The 20150-nt window shown below is 47.9% G+C and overlaps 1 protein-coding gene across 1 annotated transcript in view; it reads right to left on the minus strand.

The window, feature by feature from the left end:
• The window catches only part of LOC140410448 (frizzled-3), a 190610-nt gene that overhangs the window by 61085 nt on the left and 109375 nt on the right, over window positions 1-20150 (minus strand). Inside the window, exon 4 of the mRNA XM_072498544.1 lies at window positions 12357-12553. Coding sequence (XP_072354645.1) covers window positions 12357-12553 — 197 coding nt within the window. The remainder of the gene's footprint in view (window positions 1-12356; window positions 12554-20150) is intronic.

A 20150-nucleotide genomic window follows, 5' to 3' on the forward strand; every position in this document is an offset into this window, starting at 1 on the left:
CCTGGACACCGCGCTCTGTGCCCTCCCAGGACAACGCTATCTCAGTCGATTTTTGCAGTTCCAGATCAGCTTCACGCAGTAAATGTTCTTGGGTAGCCCCATCTCTGATCCCACAAACCAACAGGTCTCAGAGCACCTCCGATAATACCGGCCCAAACTCAGCGAGTTTGCGCAACTGGCCCAGGAATTCCGTTATTCATCCTCGCATTGAGAAGCCGCGTGGAAATGAAAACGGCGAATGATTTGTGGTGGTTTTGGGTCGAAATGGTTGGTAACAAGCGTAATGAGCTCCCCGAACCGGTGTTTGTCAGGCAAGTCGTGAAAAGTTAAACTTTTGATAATGCTGAAGTCTCTGCACCGCAAACCACGAGGAGAGTCACAGTCTGTCTGTCGTCCCCGACCATGTTGTTCAGACAAAAAAAAAATATTTCATTTGTTCTATGCGCTGGGTGTTCAGTCTCGGCGTTGATCGCCTCAAGCTTACCGATGAGTGGCATTTCTGCCACCTGAGGGGAGGCCTCCTGAGGCCAAATCGAACTGGGCCCAGTCCAGAGGAAATGCGACTCCTGCAGTTCCACTGAACCCTCGCCGCCAGTGTAAAATCTCAGGCAAATGATTACCCCGAGGCGATGTCTGTAGAAAAGTTCAGTTTTATTCTGATTATTATACACTCCTCGTACTCCCCGAAAGGTTTCCTGCGCCCGGTCCACACCTGGGCCAGGGTATTTATATCCCAGCAGTCCTAGGAGAAAAAGGGGGTTAGCCCCACCCTCTCATCTAGGTAGATTGTATTCAGGTGAGGCCATAGGGACTCTGATGCTGCAAATCCCTGGGCCTCCCTGTAGGGCAATAACACTCAGTTGTCCCCCATGGTTGCTTGTACTCAGTTTCCAGATGTAGCGTCACCAATGCCTTGCACAATATTAGCAAACATCTATTTTTATATTCCCAATTCTTTTGTAGTAAAAGTCAACATGCCAATTTATTTCCTAATTGCTTGCTGTAATTACACACTGAAGCCCTAGTTATATAGAATCTCTATAGTGCAAATGGAGGCCATTCGGTCCTTCGGGTCTGCACCCACCCTTGGAAAGAGCACCATACCAAGCCCACACCCCCACCCTATCCCGTAACCCAGTAACCCCACCTAACCCAAGGAGCAATTTAGCATGGCCAATCCTCATACTTTTTAAAAATAAATTTAGAGTACCCAATTCATTTTTTCTAATTAAGGGACAATTTAGGGTGGTCAATCCACCTACCCTGCACATCTTTGAGTTGTGGGGGCGAAACCCACGCAAACACGAGGAGAATGTGAAAACTCCGCATGGACAGTGACCCAGAGCCAGGATCGAACCTGGGACCTCAGCACCGTGAGGCAGCAGTGCTATCCACTGCGCCACCGTGCTGCCCCCAATCCTCCTAACCTGCACATCTTTGGACTCGCCGTAAGACTCGCCAGGACACTGGTCTCAGAGTGGTTCAGGTGAAGATCAGTTCAGTTCCCACTTTCCTCAGTACTGGCGCGCTAGTGCCACATGAATTGAAACTTATTTTTCCCATACCTCTATAAGCCATGCATCCAACTCTATGATTTTATTTCCTCAATGCCAATTTTCTTGTAATTCAGGTAGCAATCCAGAGATTATTACCTTGTGGTTCTCCTTTTTAATTTAGTCTCTGGTAGCTCATACTCCCTCAGCAGAAATTCTTTCTTCATTGTAACTATGTCACTGACATGAAAACTAGATTCCACTCCAGGTTATTCTCTAGTTCAGAGGCGAGTGGCACTGGACAGGCAACACAGCCTTTGGGACTCGACTGTAGAGAACCATATCTACCCCCCTAATTATACTGTCCCCTCAACTAATGCAACTGAAAACTGGCGGTGTTCAATTATCACATTTGTTGTTGCAGAGGCCTTTGTGTGCACAAAATGATGCATTTTATTTGCTTACACAATAACAGTCGCTAAATTTCTGTGAAGTGCTTTGGACGTTCGGAGGACATGAAAGATGCTACCGAAATGCAAGTGCTTTCTTCTTTCAAGCTCAAGCGATTTTTGTTCCATACTTTAAATAATCAGATTTCAAATTTCCAATGTTACCTGGAAGAGTAAAAGGAGTAGGGAAACAACCCGATGGGTAGGTATGATCCATTGCCATATAGAGTGCCTCTTCAACCAGGAAATGGTACAGCAGATCTTTGCAGGTTGCTGATTGAGGGTGGTCGAGTAGATACTGGCATGGAAATGGAAGCATACATATAGAAGGAAAAACATACTTATAGAAGGGGAAAAAAGTACTTGATTTGGAATTTTAAAAATAACAAATGCTGTAAATTCACACAGAACTGGGTGGCACAGTGGCACTTTGGTTAGTACTGCTGCCTCATAGCTCCAGGGTCCCCGGTTCAATTCCAGCCTCGGGTGACTGTCTGTATGGAGTTTGCACGCTCTCCCAGTGTCTTCGTGGGTTTCCTCCGGGTGCTCCGGTTTCCTCCCACAGTCTATAGTTGCAAGAGTCCCAAATAAAATAAGCTCAGGCAGTTTCAAAGTCAGCATGGTAGCACTGTTTCTTCACAGCGCCAGGGTTCCAGGTTGGATTCCCAGCTTGGGTCACGGTCTGTGTGGAGTCTGCACGTTCTCCCTGTGGGTTTCCTCCGGGTGCTCTGGTTTCCTCCCACAAGTCCCAAAAGACGTGCTGTTAGGTGAATTGGACATTCTGAATTCTCCCTCCGTGTACCCAAACACCGGAGTGTGGTGACTAGGGGATTTTCAAAGAAACTTCATTGCAGTGTTAATGTAAGCCTACTTGTGACAATAATAAAGATTATTATTAGTTAAGAGCATCAAGCCATTGTTTCTAGAACTGTCACTGACCTCATCTCCTCTGGAGATCTTCCCTCCACAGCTTCCAACCTCAGTCTCCCAACTCGGGACAGCCCGCTTCTACCTCCCCCCAAAATCCACAAACAGGACTGTCCCAGTAGGCCCACCGTGTCAGCCTATTCCTGTCCCACCAAACTCATTTCTTTCCATCTTGACTCCAGATTCTCTCCGCTTGGCCAGTCCCTTCCCACCTTCATATGTGATTCCTCTAATGCCCTACATCACATCAACGACCTCCATTTCCCCGTCCCTAACTGCCTCCTCTTTACCATGGATGCCCAATCCCTCTATACCTCTATTCCCCATCAGAATGGTCTGAGGGCTCTCTGCTTCTTCCTGGGACAGAAGCCTGAACAATTCCCATCCACCATCAGTCTCCTTCGTCTGGCTGAACATGTCCTCTCACTGAACAATTTCTCCTTTAACCTATCTCACTTCTTCCAAACCAAAGGTTGACTATGGTTACCCATATTAGTCCCAGTTTTGCCCATCTCTTTATGGCGTATATGGAACATTCCTTGTTCCAGTCCTACTCCGGCCCCATCCCACAACTCTTTTATGGGCACATCGACGACTGTTTCAGTGCCGCTTCACGTTCCCGTCTATACCTGGAAAAGTTTATTAGTTTCGCTTCCAATTTCCACTCCTCTATCACCTTCACATGGTCCATCTCTGACACTTCTCTTCCCTTCCGACCTTTCTATTTCAATTTCTGGGGATAGACTGTCCACTAGTATCTATTACAAATCCACCGACCCCCACAGCTACCTCGACTACAATTCTTCACACCCCACATCCTGTAAAGACTCCATCCCATTCTCTCAGTTCCTTCGCCTCTGTCACATAGAAGAATCATAGAATTATAGAATTCCTACAATGTAGAAGGCGCCCATTGAGTCTGCAGAGAACGTGAACCACCACACAATCACCCAAGGTCGGAATTGAACTCGGGTCCTTGGTGCTGTGAGGCAGCAGCGCTAACCACTCTGCCACCAATGATGCCACTTTCCAAAACGGTGCGACTGACATGTCTTCATTCTTCCTTAATCGTGGTTTCCCACCCCGGTGGTCAACAGGGCTCTCACCGTGTCCGACCCATTTCCTACACCTCTACTCTCACCCCTTCCCCTCCCTCCCAAAACTAGGATAGGGTCCCCCTTATCACTTTTCACCCCACCAGCCTCCGCATTCAAAGAACCACCCTCCGCCTGTTCCACCAAAGCCAATATGATGCCACCACCAAACAGATCTTCCCCTCACTCCCCCGGTCAGCATTTTGCAAGCACCGTTCCTTCCGGGATACCCTGGTCCATCACTCCCAACACCTCACCCTCTTCATATGGCACCTTCCCATGCAATCGCAGAAGATGGTAACACCTGCTCAGTTACCTCCTCCCTGCTCACCATCCCAGGGCCTAAACACTCTTTTCAAGTGAGGCAGTGCTTTGAGTACATCTCCTTCAATCTGGTCTATTGCATTTGCTGCTCCCAATGGAGAGACTAAACGCAAACTGGGTGACTGCTTTGCAGAACATCTTTGGTCCGTCTGCAAGCAGATCACAGACCTTCCTGCCATTTCAACTCACCGTCCTGCTCTCACGTCCACATGTCCGTCCTTGGCCTGCTGCAATGTTCGAGTGAAGTCCAATGCAAACTGGAGGAACAGCATCTCATCTTCCGATTAAGGCCTTCTGGACTTGAGATTGAGTTCAACAACTTCAGTCTGTGAACTCTCTCCTTCACCTTCACCCAATTTTTATTTCTATCAATTTATCTTCATTTCTTCCATTGATCTGTTTTCCCCTCACCATTCCCCCCTCCCCCACCCCACTTGGGACATCTGTTCCCTGTTCCCAATTGTCCTTTGACACACCGCTCACCGTTGTTCTGCCATTCACACATTCTAATCTCTTTATGTGCCACTATCAGCCCCCTTCTTAGCCTTGATCACCTCCATTACCTTTTGCCTTTCTGTCCATGACATCTTTAGAAATCTCCACCCATTGCTGGCCTCCTACCCGGCCCCACTGCTCCAGCACCCCCCCCCCCCCGCCCCCCCCCCCCCCCACCAGTATAAATCTGACCCTATTTCCAGTTCTCTCCAGCTTTGACAAAGAGTCATCTAGATTTGAAACGTTAGCTCCTTCTCTCTCCACAGATGCTGTCAGACCTGCTGAGATTGTCCAGTGTTTTTGGTTTTTGTTTAGATTCCAACATCCACAGTGATTTGCTTTTATCTTCGTAGTTAATGTTCGATACAGTTGTGCATCTATTACAGCAGTTTCTTCAAAAATTGAGTCAGATACAATTTACATTTATATAGTACATTTTCACAACATGTAAGATTCCCAAAGTGCTTTATAATGATTAAAGGAAAAACGTGCCAAAATTGCTCTAGAATCCTAAATGTCATCAGAAATTTCATGCAGCCAAGTGGCAGCTCTTAATCTTCATACTTTAGAATTGCAGGTTGGAAGAAATATATGTAAACTTTCATTGCGGTAGATAGAACATAGAACATAGAAAATACAGCACAGAACAGGCCCTTCGGCCCACGATGTTGTGCCGAACCTTTGTCCTAGATTAATCATAGATTATCATTGAATTTACAGTGCAGAAGGAGGCCATTCGGCCCTTTGAGTCTGCACCGGCTCTTGGAACATAGAACATAGAACAATACAGCGCAGTACAGGCCCTTCGGCCCACGATGTTGCACCGAAACAAAAGCCATCTAACCTACACTATGCCATTATCATCCATATGTTTATCCAATAAACTTTTAAATGCCCTCAATGTTGGCGAGTTCACTACTGTAGCAGGTAGGGCATTCCACGGCCTCACTACTCTTTGCGTAAAGAACCTACCTCTGACCTCTGTCCTATATCTATGACCCCTCAGTTTAAAGTTATGTCCCCTCGTGCCAGCCATATCCTCCGCGGGAGAAGGCTCTCACTGTCCACCCTATCCAACCCCCTGATCATTTTGTATGCCTCTATTAAGTCTCCTCTTAACCTTCTTCTCTCCAACGAAAACAACCTCAAGTCCATCAGCCTTTCCTCATAAGATTTTCCCTCCATACCAGGCAACATCCTGGTAAATCTCCTCTGCACCCGCTCCAAAGCCTCCACGTCCTTCCTGTAATGAGGTGACCAGAACTGTACGCAATACTCCAAATGCGGCCGTACCAGAGTTCTGTACAGCTGCAACATGACCTCCCGACTCCGGAACTCAATCCCTCTATCAATAAAGGCCAACACTCCATAGGCCTTCTTCACAACCCTATCAACCTGGGTGGCAACTTTCAGGGATCTATATACATGGACACCTAGATCCCTCTGCTCATCCACACTTTCAAAACTTTACCATTAGCCAAATATTCCGCATTCCTGTTATTCCTTCCAAAGTGAATCACCTCACACTTCTCTACATTAAACTCCATTTGCCACCTCTCAGCCCAGCTCTGCAGCTTATCTATATCCCTCTGTAACCTGCTACATCCTTCCACACTATTGACAACACCACCGACTTTAGTATCGTCTGCAAATTTACTCACCCACCCTTCTGCGCCTTCCTCTAGGTCATTGATAAAAATGACAAACAGCAACGGCCCCAGAACAGATCCTTGTGGTACTCCACTTGTGACTGTACTCCATTCTGAACATTTCCCATCAACCACCACCCTCTGTCTTCTTTCAGCTAGCCAATTTCTGATCCACATCTCTAAATCACCCTCAATCCCCAGCCTCCGTATTTTTTGCAATAGCCTACCGTGGGGAACCTTATCAAACGCTTTGCTGAAATCCATATACACCACATCAACTGCTCTACCCTCGTCTACCTGTTCAGTCACCTTCTCAAATAACTCAATAAGGTTTGTGAGGCATGACCTACCCTTCACAAAGCCATGCTGACTATCCCTGATCATATTATTCCTATCTAGATGATTATAAATCTTGTCTCTTATAATCCCCTCCAAGACTTTACCCACTACAGACGTGAGGCTCACCGGTCTATAGTTGCCGGGGTTGTCTCTGCTCCCCTTTTTGAACAAAGGGACCACATTTGCTGTCCTCCAGTCCTCTGGCACTATTCCTGTAGCCAATGATGACATAAAAATCAAAGCCAAAGGTCCAGCAATCTCTTCCCTGGCCTCCCAGAGAATCCTAGGATAAATCCCATCAGGTCCCGGGGACTTATCTATTTTCAGCCTGTCCAGAATTGCCAACACCTCTTCCCTACGTACCTCAATGCCATCTATTCTATTAGCCTGGGGCTCAGCATTCTCCTCCACAACATTATCTTTTTCCTGAGTGAATACTGACGAAAAATATTCATTTAGTATCTCGCCTATCTCTTCAGACTCCACACACAATTTCCCATCCCTGTCCTTGACTGGTCCTACTCTTTCCCTAGTCATTCGCTTATTCCTGACATACCTATAGAAAGCTTTTGGGTTTTCCTTGATCCTTCCTGCCAAATACTTCTCATGTTCCCTCCTTGCTCGTCTTAGCTCTCTCTTTAGATCCTTCCTCGCTACCTTGTAACTATCCATCGCCCCAACCGAAACTTCACACCTCATCTTCACATAGGCCCCCTTCTTCCTCTTAACAAGAGATTCCACTTCCTTGGTAAACCACGGTTCCCTCGCTCGACGCCTTCCTCCCTGTCTGACCGGTACATACTTATCAAGAACACGCAGTAGCTGATCCTTGAATAAGCCCCACTTATCCAGTGTGCCCAACACTTGCAGCCTACTTCTCCACCTTATCCCCCCCAAGTCACGTCTAATGGCATCATAATTGCCCTTCCCCCAGCTATAACTCTTGCCCTGCGGTGTATACTTATCCCTTTCCATCATTAACGTAAACGTCACCGAATTGTGGTCACTGTCCCCAAAGTGCTCTCCTACCTCCAAATCCAACACCTGGCCTGGTTCATTACCCAAAACCAAATCCAACGTGGCCTCGCCTCTTGTTGGCCTGTCAACATATTGTTTCAGGAAACCCTCCTGCACACAATGTACAAAAAACGACCCATCTATTGTACTCGAACTATATCTTTTCCAGTCAATATTTGGAAAGTTAAAGTCTCCCATAATAACTACCCTGTTACTTTCGCTCATATCCAGAATCATTTTCGCCATCCTTTCCTCTACATCCCTAGAACTATTAGGAGGCCTATAAAAAACTCCCAACAGGGTGACCTCTCCTTTCCTGTTTCTAACTTCAGCCCATACTACCTCGGAAGAAGAGTCCCCATCTAGCATCCTCTCCGCCACCGTAATACTGCTCTTGACTAGCAGCGCCACACCTCCCCCTCTTTTGCCTCCTTCTCTGAGCTTACTAAAACACCTAAACCCCGGAACCTGCAACATCCATTCCTGTCCCTGCTCTATCCATGTCTCCGAAATGGCCACAACATCGAAGTCCCAGGTACCAACCCATGCTGCCAGTTCCCCTACCTTGTTTCATATACTCCTGGCATTGAAGTAAACACACTTCAAACCACCTACCTGAACACTGGCCCCCTCCTGCGACGTCAAATCTGTGCTCCTGACCTCTATACTCTCATTCTCCCTTACCCTAAAACTACAATCCAGGTTCCCATGCCCCTGCTGCATTAGTTTAAACCCCCACAAAGAGCACTAACAAATCTCCCCCCCAGGATATTTGTGCCCCTCAGGTTCAGATGTAGACCATCCTGTCTGTAGAGGTCCCACCTTCCCCAGAAAGAGCCCCAGTTATCCAGAAATCTGAATCCCTCCCGCCTGCACCATCCCTGTAGCCACGTGTTTAAATGCTCTCTCTCCCTATTCCTCATCTCACTATCACGTGGCACGGGCAACAACCCAGAGATAACAACTCTGTTTGTTCTAGTTCTGAGCTTCCATCCTAGCTCCCCGAAAGCCTGCCTGACATCCTTGTCCCCTTTCCTACCCATGTCGTTAGTGCCAATGTGGACCACGACTTGGGGCTGCTCCCCCTCCCCCTCCCCCCTAAGGACCCGGAAAACACGATCCGAGACATCACGTACCCTTGCACCTGGGAGGCAACATACCAAACGTGAGTCTCTCACGCTCCCACAAAATCTCCTATCTGTGCCCCTGACTATAGAGTCCCCAATTACTAATGCTCTGCTCCTCTCCCCCCTTCCCTTCTGAGCAACAGGGACAGAGTCCGTGCCAGAGGCCCGTACCCCATGGCTTACCCCTGGTAAGTCGTCCCCCTCACAAGTATCCAAAGCGGTACACTTGTTTCTCAGGGGAACGACCGCAGGGGATCCCTGCACTGACTGCTTTTTCCCAGTCCCTCTTACAGTTACCCACCTATCTCCAATCTTTGGTGTAACTAATTCCCTGAAGCTGCTATCTATGACCCCTTCTGCCTCCCGAATGATCCGAAGTTCTTCCAACTCCAGCTCCAGTTCCCTAACTCGGTCTTGGAGGAGCTGGAGATGGCAGCACTTCCTGCAGGTAAAATCAGCAGGGACACTAACTGCATCCCTCACCTCAAACATCCTGCAGGAGGAACATTGCACTCCCTTCCCTGCCATTCCTCTAACTTTCTACCAAGATCTGGCTAACAACTAAATTAAATTTTTATAAAAAATAATAATAATATAATAAAATATGGTACTTACCTCAGACCAATGGGTTTTATTATTAGGTTAGAGGAGGAGGGCGGGTGGGAGACACTACACGTGTAGTGTCTCGGGTTTCCTCTCCACCAGAATTTATTGGTGAGGGTCTTCCCAGACGTCCGCGGGTCGACTTCCTGTTCCCGCCTAAAAAACTAATTTAAAAAAAAAGAAAAATTCTCAGCTCCTGCTGAAATTGACTAACCAGCCAGCTCCACTCCCGCCGAAATCGACTGGCCTGCCCCTGCAAAGACAAGTGCTTTTAAAGGACAGACTTACCTCCCAGCAACCACTTCCGCAATGCTCCCGCTGAAACTGACTCACCAGCTGTTCTCACGCCGAAATCGACTGGCCTGCCCCTGCAAAGACAAGTGCTTTTAAAGGACAGACTTACCTCCCAGCAACCACTTCCGCAATGCTCCCGCTGAAACTGACTCACCAGCTGTTCTCACGCCGAAATCGACTGGCCTGCCCCTGCAAAGACAAGTGCTTTTAAAGGACAGACTTACCTCCCAGCAACCACTTCCGCAATGCTCCCGCTGAAACTGACTCACCAGCTGTTCTCACGCCGAAATCGACTAGCCTGCCCCTGCAAAGACAAGTGCTTTTAAAGGACAGACTTACCTCCCAGCAACCACTTCCGCACTGCTCCCGCTGAAACTGACTCACCAGCTGTTCTCCCGCCGAAATCGACTGGCCTGCCTCTGCAAAGACAAGTGCTTTTAAAGGACAGACTTACCTCCCAGCAGCTACTTCCGCACTGCTCCCGCTGAAACTGACTCACCAGCTGTTCTCACGCCGAAATCGATACTTCACTCCAATGATGGTAGCAGCTCAGGTGCTCGACTCAGCCTTTATTCCCACTCATTAGTGAACGCAAATACTATTGCACTCAAAAAATAAAGGTCTCAAACATCTCCTTCCAGAGTAGCTACAATCAGCAGTTGTCAAATATGGGAATGCAGCTTTGGGCAGTAAATCACAGGATACTCCAGTGCAGAAGTGGCCCTTCAGCCCATCGAGTCTGCACTGACGCATGAAAGGCCCTGACCTGCCCACCTAATCCCATTTGCCAGCACTTGGTCCATAGCCTTGAATGTTATAGTGTGCCAAGTACTCATCCAGGTACTTTTTAAATGATGTGAGGCATCCCGCCTCTATCACCCTCCCAGACAGTGCATTCCAGACACTCTGGATAAAAAGGTTTTTCCACAAATTCCCCCCGAAACCTCCCACCCCTCACTTTGAAATTGTGTCCCCTCATAACTGATCCTTCAACGAAGGGGAACAGCCTCTCCCTATCCAACCTGTCTATGACCCTCATAATCTTGTACACATCTTAAATATTATATAGTCAGGTTTTAAGTGACAATTCAGATAAATAAGTTTATAATTTATCGTAGAGAAGGGTATATGTTTTTGCACATTAAGCAGGATAACTGGGATCTCATGACAGAGCTGAACAATGTCGTAACCTGAAATTCACAGAAAATACTTTAAATGCCCACAGATCAGTCAACACTTGGAAGAGAAAGAAAGGTGACTGTTTTGGGCAAGATCCTTCATTCAGTTGTTACCTATTGCTCTCTCTTTTAAAAAAAAATATATATTTATTAAAGTTTTTTAACACAATTTTTCTCCCTTACAAACAATAACACCCCCCCCCCTTGGAACAAAAAAAACCGAGAAATTGCGCAGAGCAAGATATATACATGGCAAAATGATATATTTACACAGCTTTGTACACTGGCCCTCACCCGTACGTGCCAGTTTCCCCAACCCTTCATGTTATCTCTTGCTCATGCTCATCCACCCTCCCAGGCAGTCCCCCCCCCCCCAGGACGTCCCCTCCACCCCCCCCCCCCCCCCCCCCCCCAGGACGTCTCCTCCCCCCCCCCTCCAGGACGTCCCCTCCACCCCACCCCCCACAAGGTTGCTGCTGCTGCTGACCGACCTTCCTCTAACACTCCACGAGATAGTCTAGGAACGGTTGCCACCGCCTGTAGAACCCCTGCGCAGACCCTCTCAAGGCGAACTTAATCCTCTCCAACTTTATGAACCCAGCCATATCATTTATCCAGGCCTCCAGGCTGGGGGGCTTCGCCTCCTTCCACATTAGCAAGATCCTTCGCCGGGCTACTAGGGGCGCAAAGGCCAGAATGCCGGCCTCTTTCGCCTCCTGCACTCCCGGTTCGTCCACTACTCCAAATATTGCTAGCCCCCAGCTTGGCTAGCTTGACCCGGACTTTCACCACCTGAGATATTGCTCCCGCCACTCCTCTCCAGAACCCCTCCAGTGCCGGGCATGACCAAAACATATGGACATGGTTCGCCGGGCTCCCTGAGCACCTTCCACATCTGTCCTCTACCCCAAAGAACCTACTCAACCTCGTCCCCGTCAAGTGCGCTCTGTGGACCACCTTAAATTGTATCAGGCTGAGCCTGGCACACGAGGAGGAGGAATTAACCCTACCTAGGGCATCAGCCCACAGACCTTCCTCGATCTCCTCCCCCAGCTCCTCCTCCCATTTACCCTTCAACTCTTCTACCAGCGCTTCCCCGTCTTCTTTCAACTCCTGGTGTATTTCCGACACCTTGCCCTCCCCGACCCATACACCCGAGATCACCCTATCTTGAACTTCTTGTGCCGGGAGCAACGGGAATTCCCTCACCTGTCGCCTCACAAAAGCCCTCACCTGCATATATCTAAAGGCATTTCCCGGGGGTCCTATTGCTCTCTCTTAAGTGACTGATCAGCAGGGTACCTCCAGATTTTTGGAGATGTTTTTCTCACCCCATGCCGGCGCAAAGGTTTAGCTTCCTTTCTTACTTTATACACTTCATCTCCTCTGGCCACGTGACACCAAACATTTTCATCAGATTATTGCACTCCTCATACGCTCGCTGACACAGCTTCCGACACGGCAGTGTAATACGCCCATATTCCGTGCAAATTGGGGCATACATCGCGCACAGGAATGGCTGTAGTTCTCGGGAACATTCCAAGTTTACAAGAGGGTGGAATGGCTGAAAGAAAAAAAGCACAAATGTTCTATTTAGAAAACCCAACAGTCAAATCCAATTAGAATGATCAGTTATCAAAAGAAAATTGAAACTAATTCCCCATCTCATTCACTGCAATATGGTTGAGCCAGAAAACACCAATACCTGATGTAAGCCAATTCAACATCTTCGACTGGACAAGTAATTTACTCCAAACTCATTCAAGGCCAATCCTCCCTATTCCTCCAAACTTTCAACAAATCAGAAATAGTTACATTAAACTATCATAGTTTCTGGGTGGTAATTTGACGAGGGTGGTGGAGCAAATGGAGGAGGATTTTAAAAGATGGGACATGCTCCCGCTCTCGTTGGCGGGTAGGGTGCAGTCGGTCAAAATGGTGGTCCTTCCGAGGTTTTTGTTTGTGTTTCAGTGCCTCCCCATCGTGATCACCAAGGGCTTTTTCAAGAGAGTAGGTAACAGTATTATGGGGTATGTGTGGGCAAATAAGACCTCGAGGGTTAGGAGAGGGTTCTTGGAACGCAACAGGGACCGAGGAGGGCTGGCTTTGCCAAACCTAGAGAGTTACTACTGGGCAGCAAACGTGGCGATGATCCGCAAGTGGGTCATGGAGGGAGAGGGGGCGGCATGGAAGAGGATGGAGATGGCGTCCTGTAAAGGAACGAGCCTGGGGGCGTTGGTAACGGCACCGCTGCCGCTCTCGCCGACAAAATACACAAGCCCGGTGGTGGCGGAAACACTAAGGATCTGGGGCCGGTGGAGAAGGCACAGGGGTGCAATGGGAGCATCGGTGTGGTCCCCGATCAGGGGTAACCACCGGTTTGTCCCGGGGAAGATGGACGGGGGGGGGTTCCAAGGCTGGCATCAGGCGGGGAGAAGAAGAATGGGGGACCTGTTCATTGACGGGACATTTGCGAGCCTAGGGGCACTGGAAGAGAAATTTGAGTTACACCCGGGAAATGCATTTAGATATATGCAGGTGAGGGCTTTTGTGAGGCGACAGGTGAGGGAATTTCCGTTGCTCCCGGCACAAGAAGTTCAAGATAGGGTGATCTCGGGGGTATGGGTCGGGGAGGGCAAGGTGTCGGAAATATACCAAGAGATGAAAGAAGAGGGGGAAGCGCTAGTAGAAGAATTGAAAGGTAAATGGGAGGAGGAGCTGGGGGAGGAGATTGAGGAAGGGCTATGGGCTGATGCCCTGGGTAGGGTTAATACCTCCTCGTCGTGTGCCAGGCTCAGTCTGATACAATTTAAGGTGGTTTACAGAGTGCATTTGACGAGGGCGAGGCTGAGTAGGTTCTTTGGGGTAGAGGATAGATGTGAAAGATGTTCAGGGAGCCCGGCGAATCATGTCCATATGTTTTGGTCATGCCCGGCATTGGAGGGGTTCTGGAGAGGTGTGGCGGGAGTAATATCCCAGGTGGTGAAAGTCCGGGTCAAGCCAAGCTGGGGGCTAGCAATATTTGGAGTAGTGGATGAGTCGGGAGTGCAGGAGGCGAAAGAGGCCGGAATTCTGGCCTTTGCGTCCCTGGTTGCCCGGCGAAGGGTCTTGCTATTGTGGAAGGAGGCGAAGCCCCCTAGCCTGGAGGCCTGGATTAACGACATGGCGGGGTTCATAAAATTGGAGAGAATTAAGTTTGCTTTGAGAGGGTCTGCACAGGGGTTTTACAGGCGGTGGCAACCGTTCCTAGAATATCTCGTGGAGCGTTAGAAGAAGGTCGGTCAGCAGCAGCAGCAACCCTTGGGGGGGGGGGGGGGGAGGGGGGGAACGAGAGACTGTTTGAGGGGATGGACGAGCGGGAGATGGCATGGAGGGTGGGGGAAACGGTACGTGCGGCCAAGAGCCAGTGTATAAAGCTATGTAAATATACCATCTTGCCATGTATATATCTTGCTCAGGGAGATTTTGCGTTATTTTGTTACGGGTGGGGGGTTACTGTTTGAAAGAGGAAAATTTGTGTTGTTAAAAAATATTAAAAAAAAAAAAAAAAATAGTTTCTGGGTGGAAACATAATTATTTTCCAGCAGGCTAAACAGAGGAAGTTGGCTCTGATAACTCCAGCATATCAGCTTCTAGGCCAAGTCTAACTCAGGAATCACCATCAGTTGCATGCCAAGTGTTATACTCCTGTTTATCTTTGCAAACTTTGCCAAAGAGATTTTATTCCTTGAAAAATGTTTGGAATTTCTTTGTGGAGTAGAGTACAAGAAGGAAGGAGAGGAACCTAAAAGGGGACTTAAATTAGATGATACATCCCAACATTGATCGAACTATCCTGGGACCTCCAGTGACAGCCATGGACGGAGTGGTCACACATTTGGCAGCACCCGCTCCAGGCGTTGTTTTCGGACCTTTACCCCACTTGTAGGGTAGAAGTTTTGCTGAATGTGACTGGAAAAATCTAAACTCCACTAGTGTGGCTGATGGATGGATCCACGGACCAGAAGTGGGGCGAAAAGGGAGCAGTTGGAGCAAGAGAATCTTTGTGCGCCACAGGTCAAGATGGCGGAGATTAAGCGCCTGTCCTTCCCGCCCAGTGGTCGACGGAGCAACTGGTGGACTGCCTGAATGAGAAGTTCAGCTGGCAGAGGATGGAAGCCCAGGAGGACCTCGCCAAGGCTGTGGAACCATTAAAAGTGGGAATTGACTGCATGGAATAGAGGCTGGAGTCCCAGAGCCAGGTAATTCGGAAGGTGGAGGAGATGGTGGGGGAGCACGAGGAGCAGCTTGCCTCGATGGCGGCCGAAATAGGTTTGATGCAGGAGACGCAGAAGTGATTAAAGGCGAAGGTGGAGGACCTGGAGAATCGCTCCCAGAAACAGAATTTGCGAATTGTGGGAATGCCTGAAGGCATCGAAGGAGTGGATGCTGGCACGTATGTTGCGAAGATGCTGGCCCCTGGAGGTTGACTGAGCGCACAGGGCCGCTGATGAGGAAGCTGCAGGCAAACAAGCTACTGAGGGCGATGGTGGTGCACCTCCACCAATTCCTAGATAAGGAAAAGATATTGAGATGGGCAAGGCAGACAAGGAGGTGCACCTGGGATGGGAACGAGCTTCGGGTGCATCAGGGCCTTGATGTGGACCTGGCGAAGAGGAGAGCCGGGTTCAATCGGATGAAGGCTGCCCTCTTTAAGAACGGGGTGAAGTTTGGGATGTTGTACCTGGCCCAACTCGGGTGTCTTTTAAAAAAAAAAAAATTTTTTTTAGAGTATCCAATTTTTTTTTTCCAATGAAGGGGCAATTTAGCATGGCCAATCCACCTACCCTGCAATCAAACACGGGGAGAATGTGCAAACTCCACACGGACAGTGACCCAGGGCCGGGATAAAACCTGGGACCTCGACGCCATGAGGCAGCAGTGCTAACCACACTTCTGGGTGACTTTTAACAGCCGAGAACATCATTTCGGAATACCAGAGGAGGTGACAGAATTTTTAAGAATAGACAGACAGGACACTGAACTTTGGTGGAGATGTGAGGAGATGCTTGTTTTTTTTCTGTCTTTTCGTTTGATGGTTGTTGGAGAACCTTTCTCCTCTGAGATGTCTTGTTGGGTTAGGTGGTGGGATGCTTGGGAAGCATCGAGGGCGAGTGCACCTTTTTTCTGTTTCTTTGTTGTTTGTTCCACGGAGGTATGAGAGCGGGGGGGAAATCAATTGGGGGTAGGAGGCTTAGTAGCCTTGGGCAGGTTGGCCAGGTGGTTAGCATAGAAGAGAGGCATAGGATTGTTGTTTTGTTTGGGGAGGAGGAGGGGTGGCTGCTGTCAAATGAGTTGTTGCTGTAGCATAGCGAGAAAAGGAGTGATGATGGTGAGCATCCGAGGGTGGGCCTGGAGTGTCGCGTGACAAGGGCAGGCCCAAGAAAGGATATTATTGATCAGCAGGGGAGGGGGGGCCCTCTGACCAGGCTTGTCACATGGAATGCCCGCAGTGGAGGTTGGATAATGGGCTACTGCCAGATGAGCGGGTGAGGGACGTCATCCGGGGTTATGTGCAACACGGAATGATACAGGGAAGCCACCACTCTATGGGAGGCGCTTAAGGCAGTGGTAAAAGGGGGGGGGGGGGGTGGTGTTCATCTCGATCCGGGCACCCGAGGAGGAACAAGCAGAGAGGCAAGGCTGGTGGACAGGATTCTGCGGGTGAATAGGAGGTATTCGGAGGCAGGGATGCTGAAGGAGACGCAGAAGCTCCAGATGGTTAATGTTAGCTGCCTGCCCTTAACAAAGGGTGCTCCGCGACTACCGCTGGCATGTAGCTCTCCAGCCACCTTGCTAAGGCCTTCGGCAGGATCTTTGCATCTACACTGAGTAGTGAGATGTGCCTGAGGGACCCGCACTCAGACGGGTATTCGTCCTTTCTGGGTATTAGCATTATTGAGGCTTGTGCTAGTGTTGGTGACAGGGTGCCACTTACTGGTGCGTCTGTGAACATCTCCCGCAGATGCGGGGCCAATGCTGGCGCGTGCATTTTTTGTAGAAGTCTGCCGGAATCCATCTGGCCCTGGTGCATTCCCCGTCTGCATGGAGTTGACACTCTCCATGACTTCCGCCAGTTCTAATGGTGCTTACAGGCCCCATCTCTCATCGTGCCCCACAACCGGCATGTCCAGTCTGTCGAGAAATTGCTTCATCTTCTAGTTCCCCTCCAGGGGCTCAGAAGTATACAGTCCTCGGTAGAAGGTTGATCTGTTTTGGCATAGCGACAAGCCTACTGCTTCTGACATTAACCTGAGCTATTCCCCTCGTGGCTGCCTGCTTTCTCAGTTGGTGAGCCAGCAGGCAGCTGGCTTTCTCTCAGTGTTCGTAAAAGGTCCCTGTGTCTGGCGGAGCTGGTGCACACTTTCTCTGTAGTGAGCAGATCAAAGTCCATCTGTAGCTTTTTTTATTCCCGTCAGTAGATCCACCTGCAGTATGGAGTCAACTAGATGTTGCCTAGCTGCTGCTCTCCTATCTTTGCGCGCCTTGTACGCAACAATTTCCACCCTTATCACCATCTTCAGCGCCTCCCAGAACGTGGTAATGTACCTGTCTAAGGCCTGTTTGCAGAATACCTTATTGATCAGGTGGGCCGTGTCCAGCCACCATGGGTCAGAGGCCTTTATCTATCCCATGAGAACATTACATTTCTTTGCCACGTCTGATTCCTCCCCCCCCCCTCCGAATTGGGGTTTGATCTGTCTTTTGGCTCTGTACGCAGTTGACGTTTCGTCCTTGGGCCCGAGTGTGGGAGATGGGGTTGTGGGGAGCTCAGTTTTTCCCTTTGGTTCTCTTTTTACTTTTTCTATGGGAGACCCTGGGGTGATAACATAGGTCTGTTTGTGCCTGGTCCTCTCCTTGAATTTGTCTGTGTCTTTTGCCATTCCGAAGGTGAAGATGGATGTCCGTTTGTTAAGTTAGCCGATTTCCCCTTAGTACTGGGGTTCTCGGGGTATTATTTTTGTCTCCTGTTGTTCTGCTTTTAAGCTATGGGTGTGATGTAGGTCTAAGTTGTTATCTGTATCCTGTTGAAGTACAGGCGAGTCATTTATCCATAGAGGGAATCGGATTCATCCAGTCTTGTTCCTAACGGTGTAATGACTTGTTTTGGGCTAGAACTATTGTACATTAACACCTGCAGCTGGCTTTTTCCTTTTGCTTGTTTTGTGTGATGTGTAAAGAACCGAAAAATTCCAATAAACAGACCTTATGATCATGAATCCAGTGAGTGCACCCACTATTAAAGCAACAGAGTCTTTTGGATTTCCAAGCTACCCATATCCTAACGTTTCCTAGAATATAGCTGAGTAGATTAATAAAATTATTAAGATTACTTTTAAAATGGCATTTGGTTCACTTTCACAGTTTTAATTTTGCTTTTCAGATAATCAAATGCGAATAAAACCTGCCTATCAACCTTTCAAATGGAAGCAATTCAAATGGAGGGGGTACATGCAGATAATTCAAACAGTGGATCTCTCGTAGAGCCACCGCAGCAAGCCAGAGGATGTGCTGAATTGCATGGATGTGAATATTAAACCATCTGGCATTTTGAGGCCAGTTTTGAGATTGGCGTTGTAACTTGGAGCTCCAGCACTGTCTGGTCCTCGAGTGGCTTTCTGCATATTGCAAATGACTGCATGCTTCCTTACGATTTGTGTTAGTGTAGATCGTCTGCCATGCATGACAGGCCAAATGGCCTCCTTCTGTGCTGTATCATTTTAAGAAATTTTAGTATAGGTAGCCTGTGCCAACTCTGATGCCAGGTGTGACAGATGGATGGGCTGATGGATCTTGAGGCATTTGCTCAACTAAATATTTTCTGTAAATTGTTGTGGTCACGGAAGGTCTTGTTCCTTTTAAAAATACCAGTTCTGCTACCTTTTTCATTGTGACAAGCATTTTGAAGCCACAAATATTAAACCTGTGGAGCAGTTACCTTTCACCAATGAACCACAGCTGTTTACTAGAATAATAAAATTGTTTTTCTCCCCACCCCCCTCACTCGGGTACCCATTCCAAAATGACCTCTGCTGCCAAGTGAATGTGTGGATGTTAGGGTGTCATGGAATCATCTGTCATGTTCCTCGTTGTTAACGTCCAAGCAGTGTTCACTTGCTAGGCTCACAGGGAATAGCATCTGGATCAGGTAACAGCTGCTGGCATCTGTGAAAACTTGAATATCAAGGAGAAAAGAAAGGTTGAATGCCATTGTTTTCCAAATCCTGCATTCTAAGGGAAACCACTGTGTAGATACTTTAAACACAATCCAACACCTTTTTTTTGCCTGGAGTCAAGAACAACATTTCAAAGAACCATTATTCAGAATCTTTGCATTTATTTTAAATAATCTAATGTTGCTGATAACAAATGACTGTTTCATAAGAAGAATTTAAGTGCCTTTTTATTAGATTACATGTTTATGAAGTATCTGGGATGTTTTGTACAAGCACCTTTGTATATTCCAAGGTGCTTGTATATTAAATGTACAATTTAATGTAAATGTAATTTGCACTTTTGTATTTTGAGCGACAGGACATCAACGTTTAGGGTTCCCATGAAAATAGAGAAATGCAATTCTGCCTAGAGATAAACAAGCTGCCTTTGGCAATGTAAACATATATAGTCAGGTACAGAGGTGTTAAACTCATTTGTGAATGATGGCAGCACTATTGGAAGATTGCTTTTAATGTGTCCAATGGGTGAAATTCCAACTGAGGCAGCCCAGGTTAAAACACACATTTGTTAATGTCATGGAAACGGTCCCCAAAACCCCTCCAACTCTATTCCTTAAATGTCATCAGCAGCAACTGCACAAGTAAAACAGTGATGGACAGGAAGAGCCCCAAAGGATGTTACACTTAATGATAGTCAAGTGCTGTTGGAAGTGATTACAAATTTCACTGGAGAAAAGGCATTTGATAATTAGGAGGTTTTTTTAAACCAAATTTCAACAATACACTTCCTATATGCTGGAGGAAATACGGGAAAATATTTGCATCAATTTGATTTCGAAAAGAAGTCCTGATGAAGACTGAATCCTCAAAGCACTTCAGTAATCAAATCTTCATCACCAAAACTATTGTCAGCAAGGATCTACAGCATTTACTTATCCATGGGAA

Source organism: Scyliorhinus torazame, chromosome 4, assembly GCF_047496885.1.
Source record: "Scyliorhinus torazame isolate Kashiwa2021f chromosome 4, sScyTor2.1, whole genome shotgun sequence".
In the NCBI taxonomy this organism is placed as follows: Eukaryota; Metazoa; Chordata; class Chondrichthyes; order Carcharhiniformes; family Scyliorhinidae; genus Scyliorhinus; species Scyliorhinus torazame.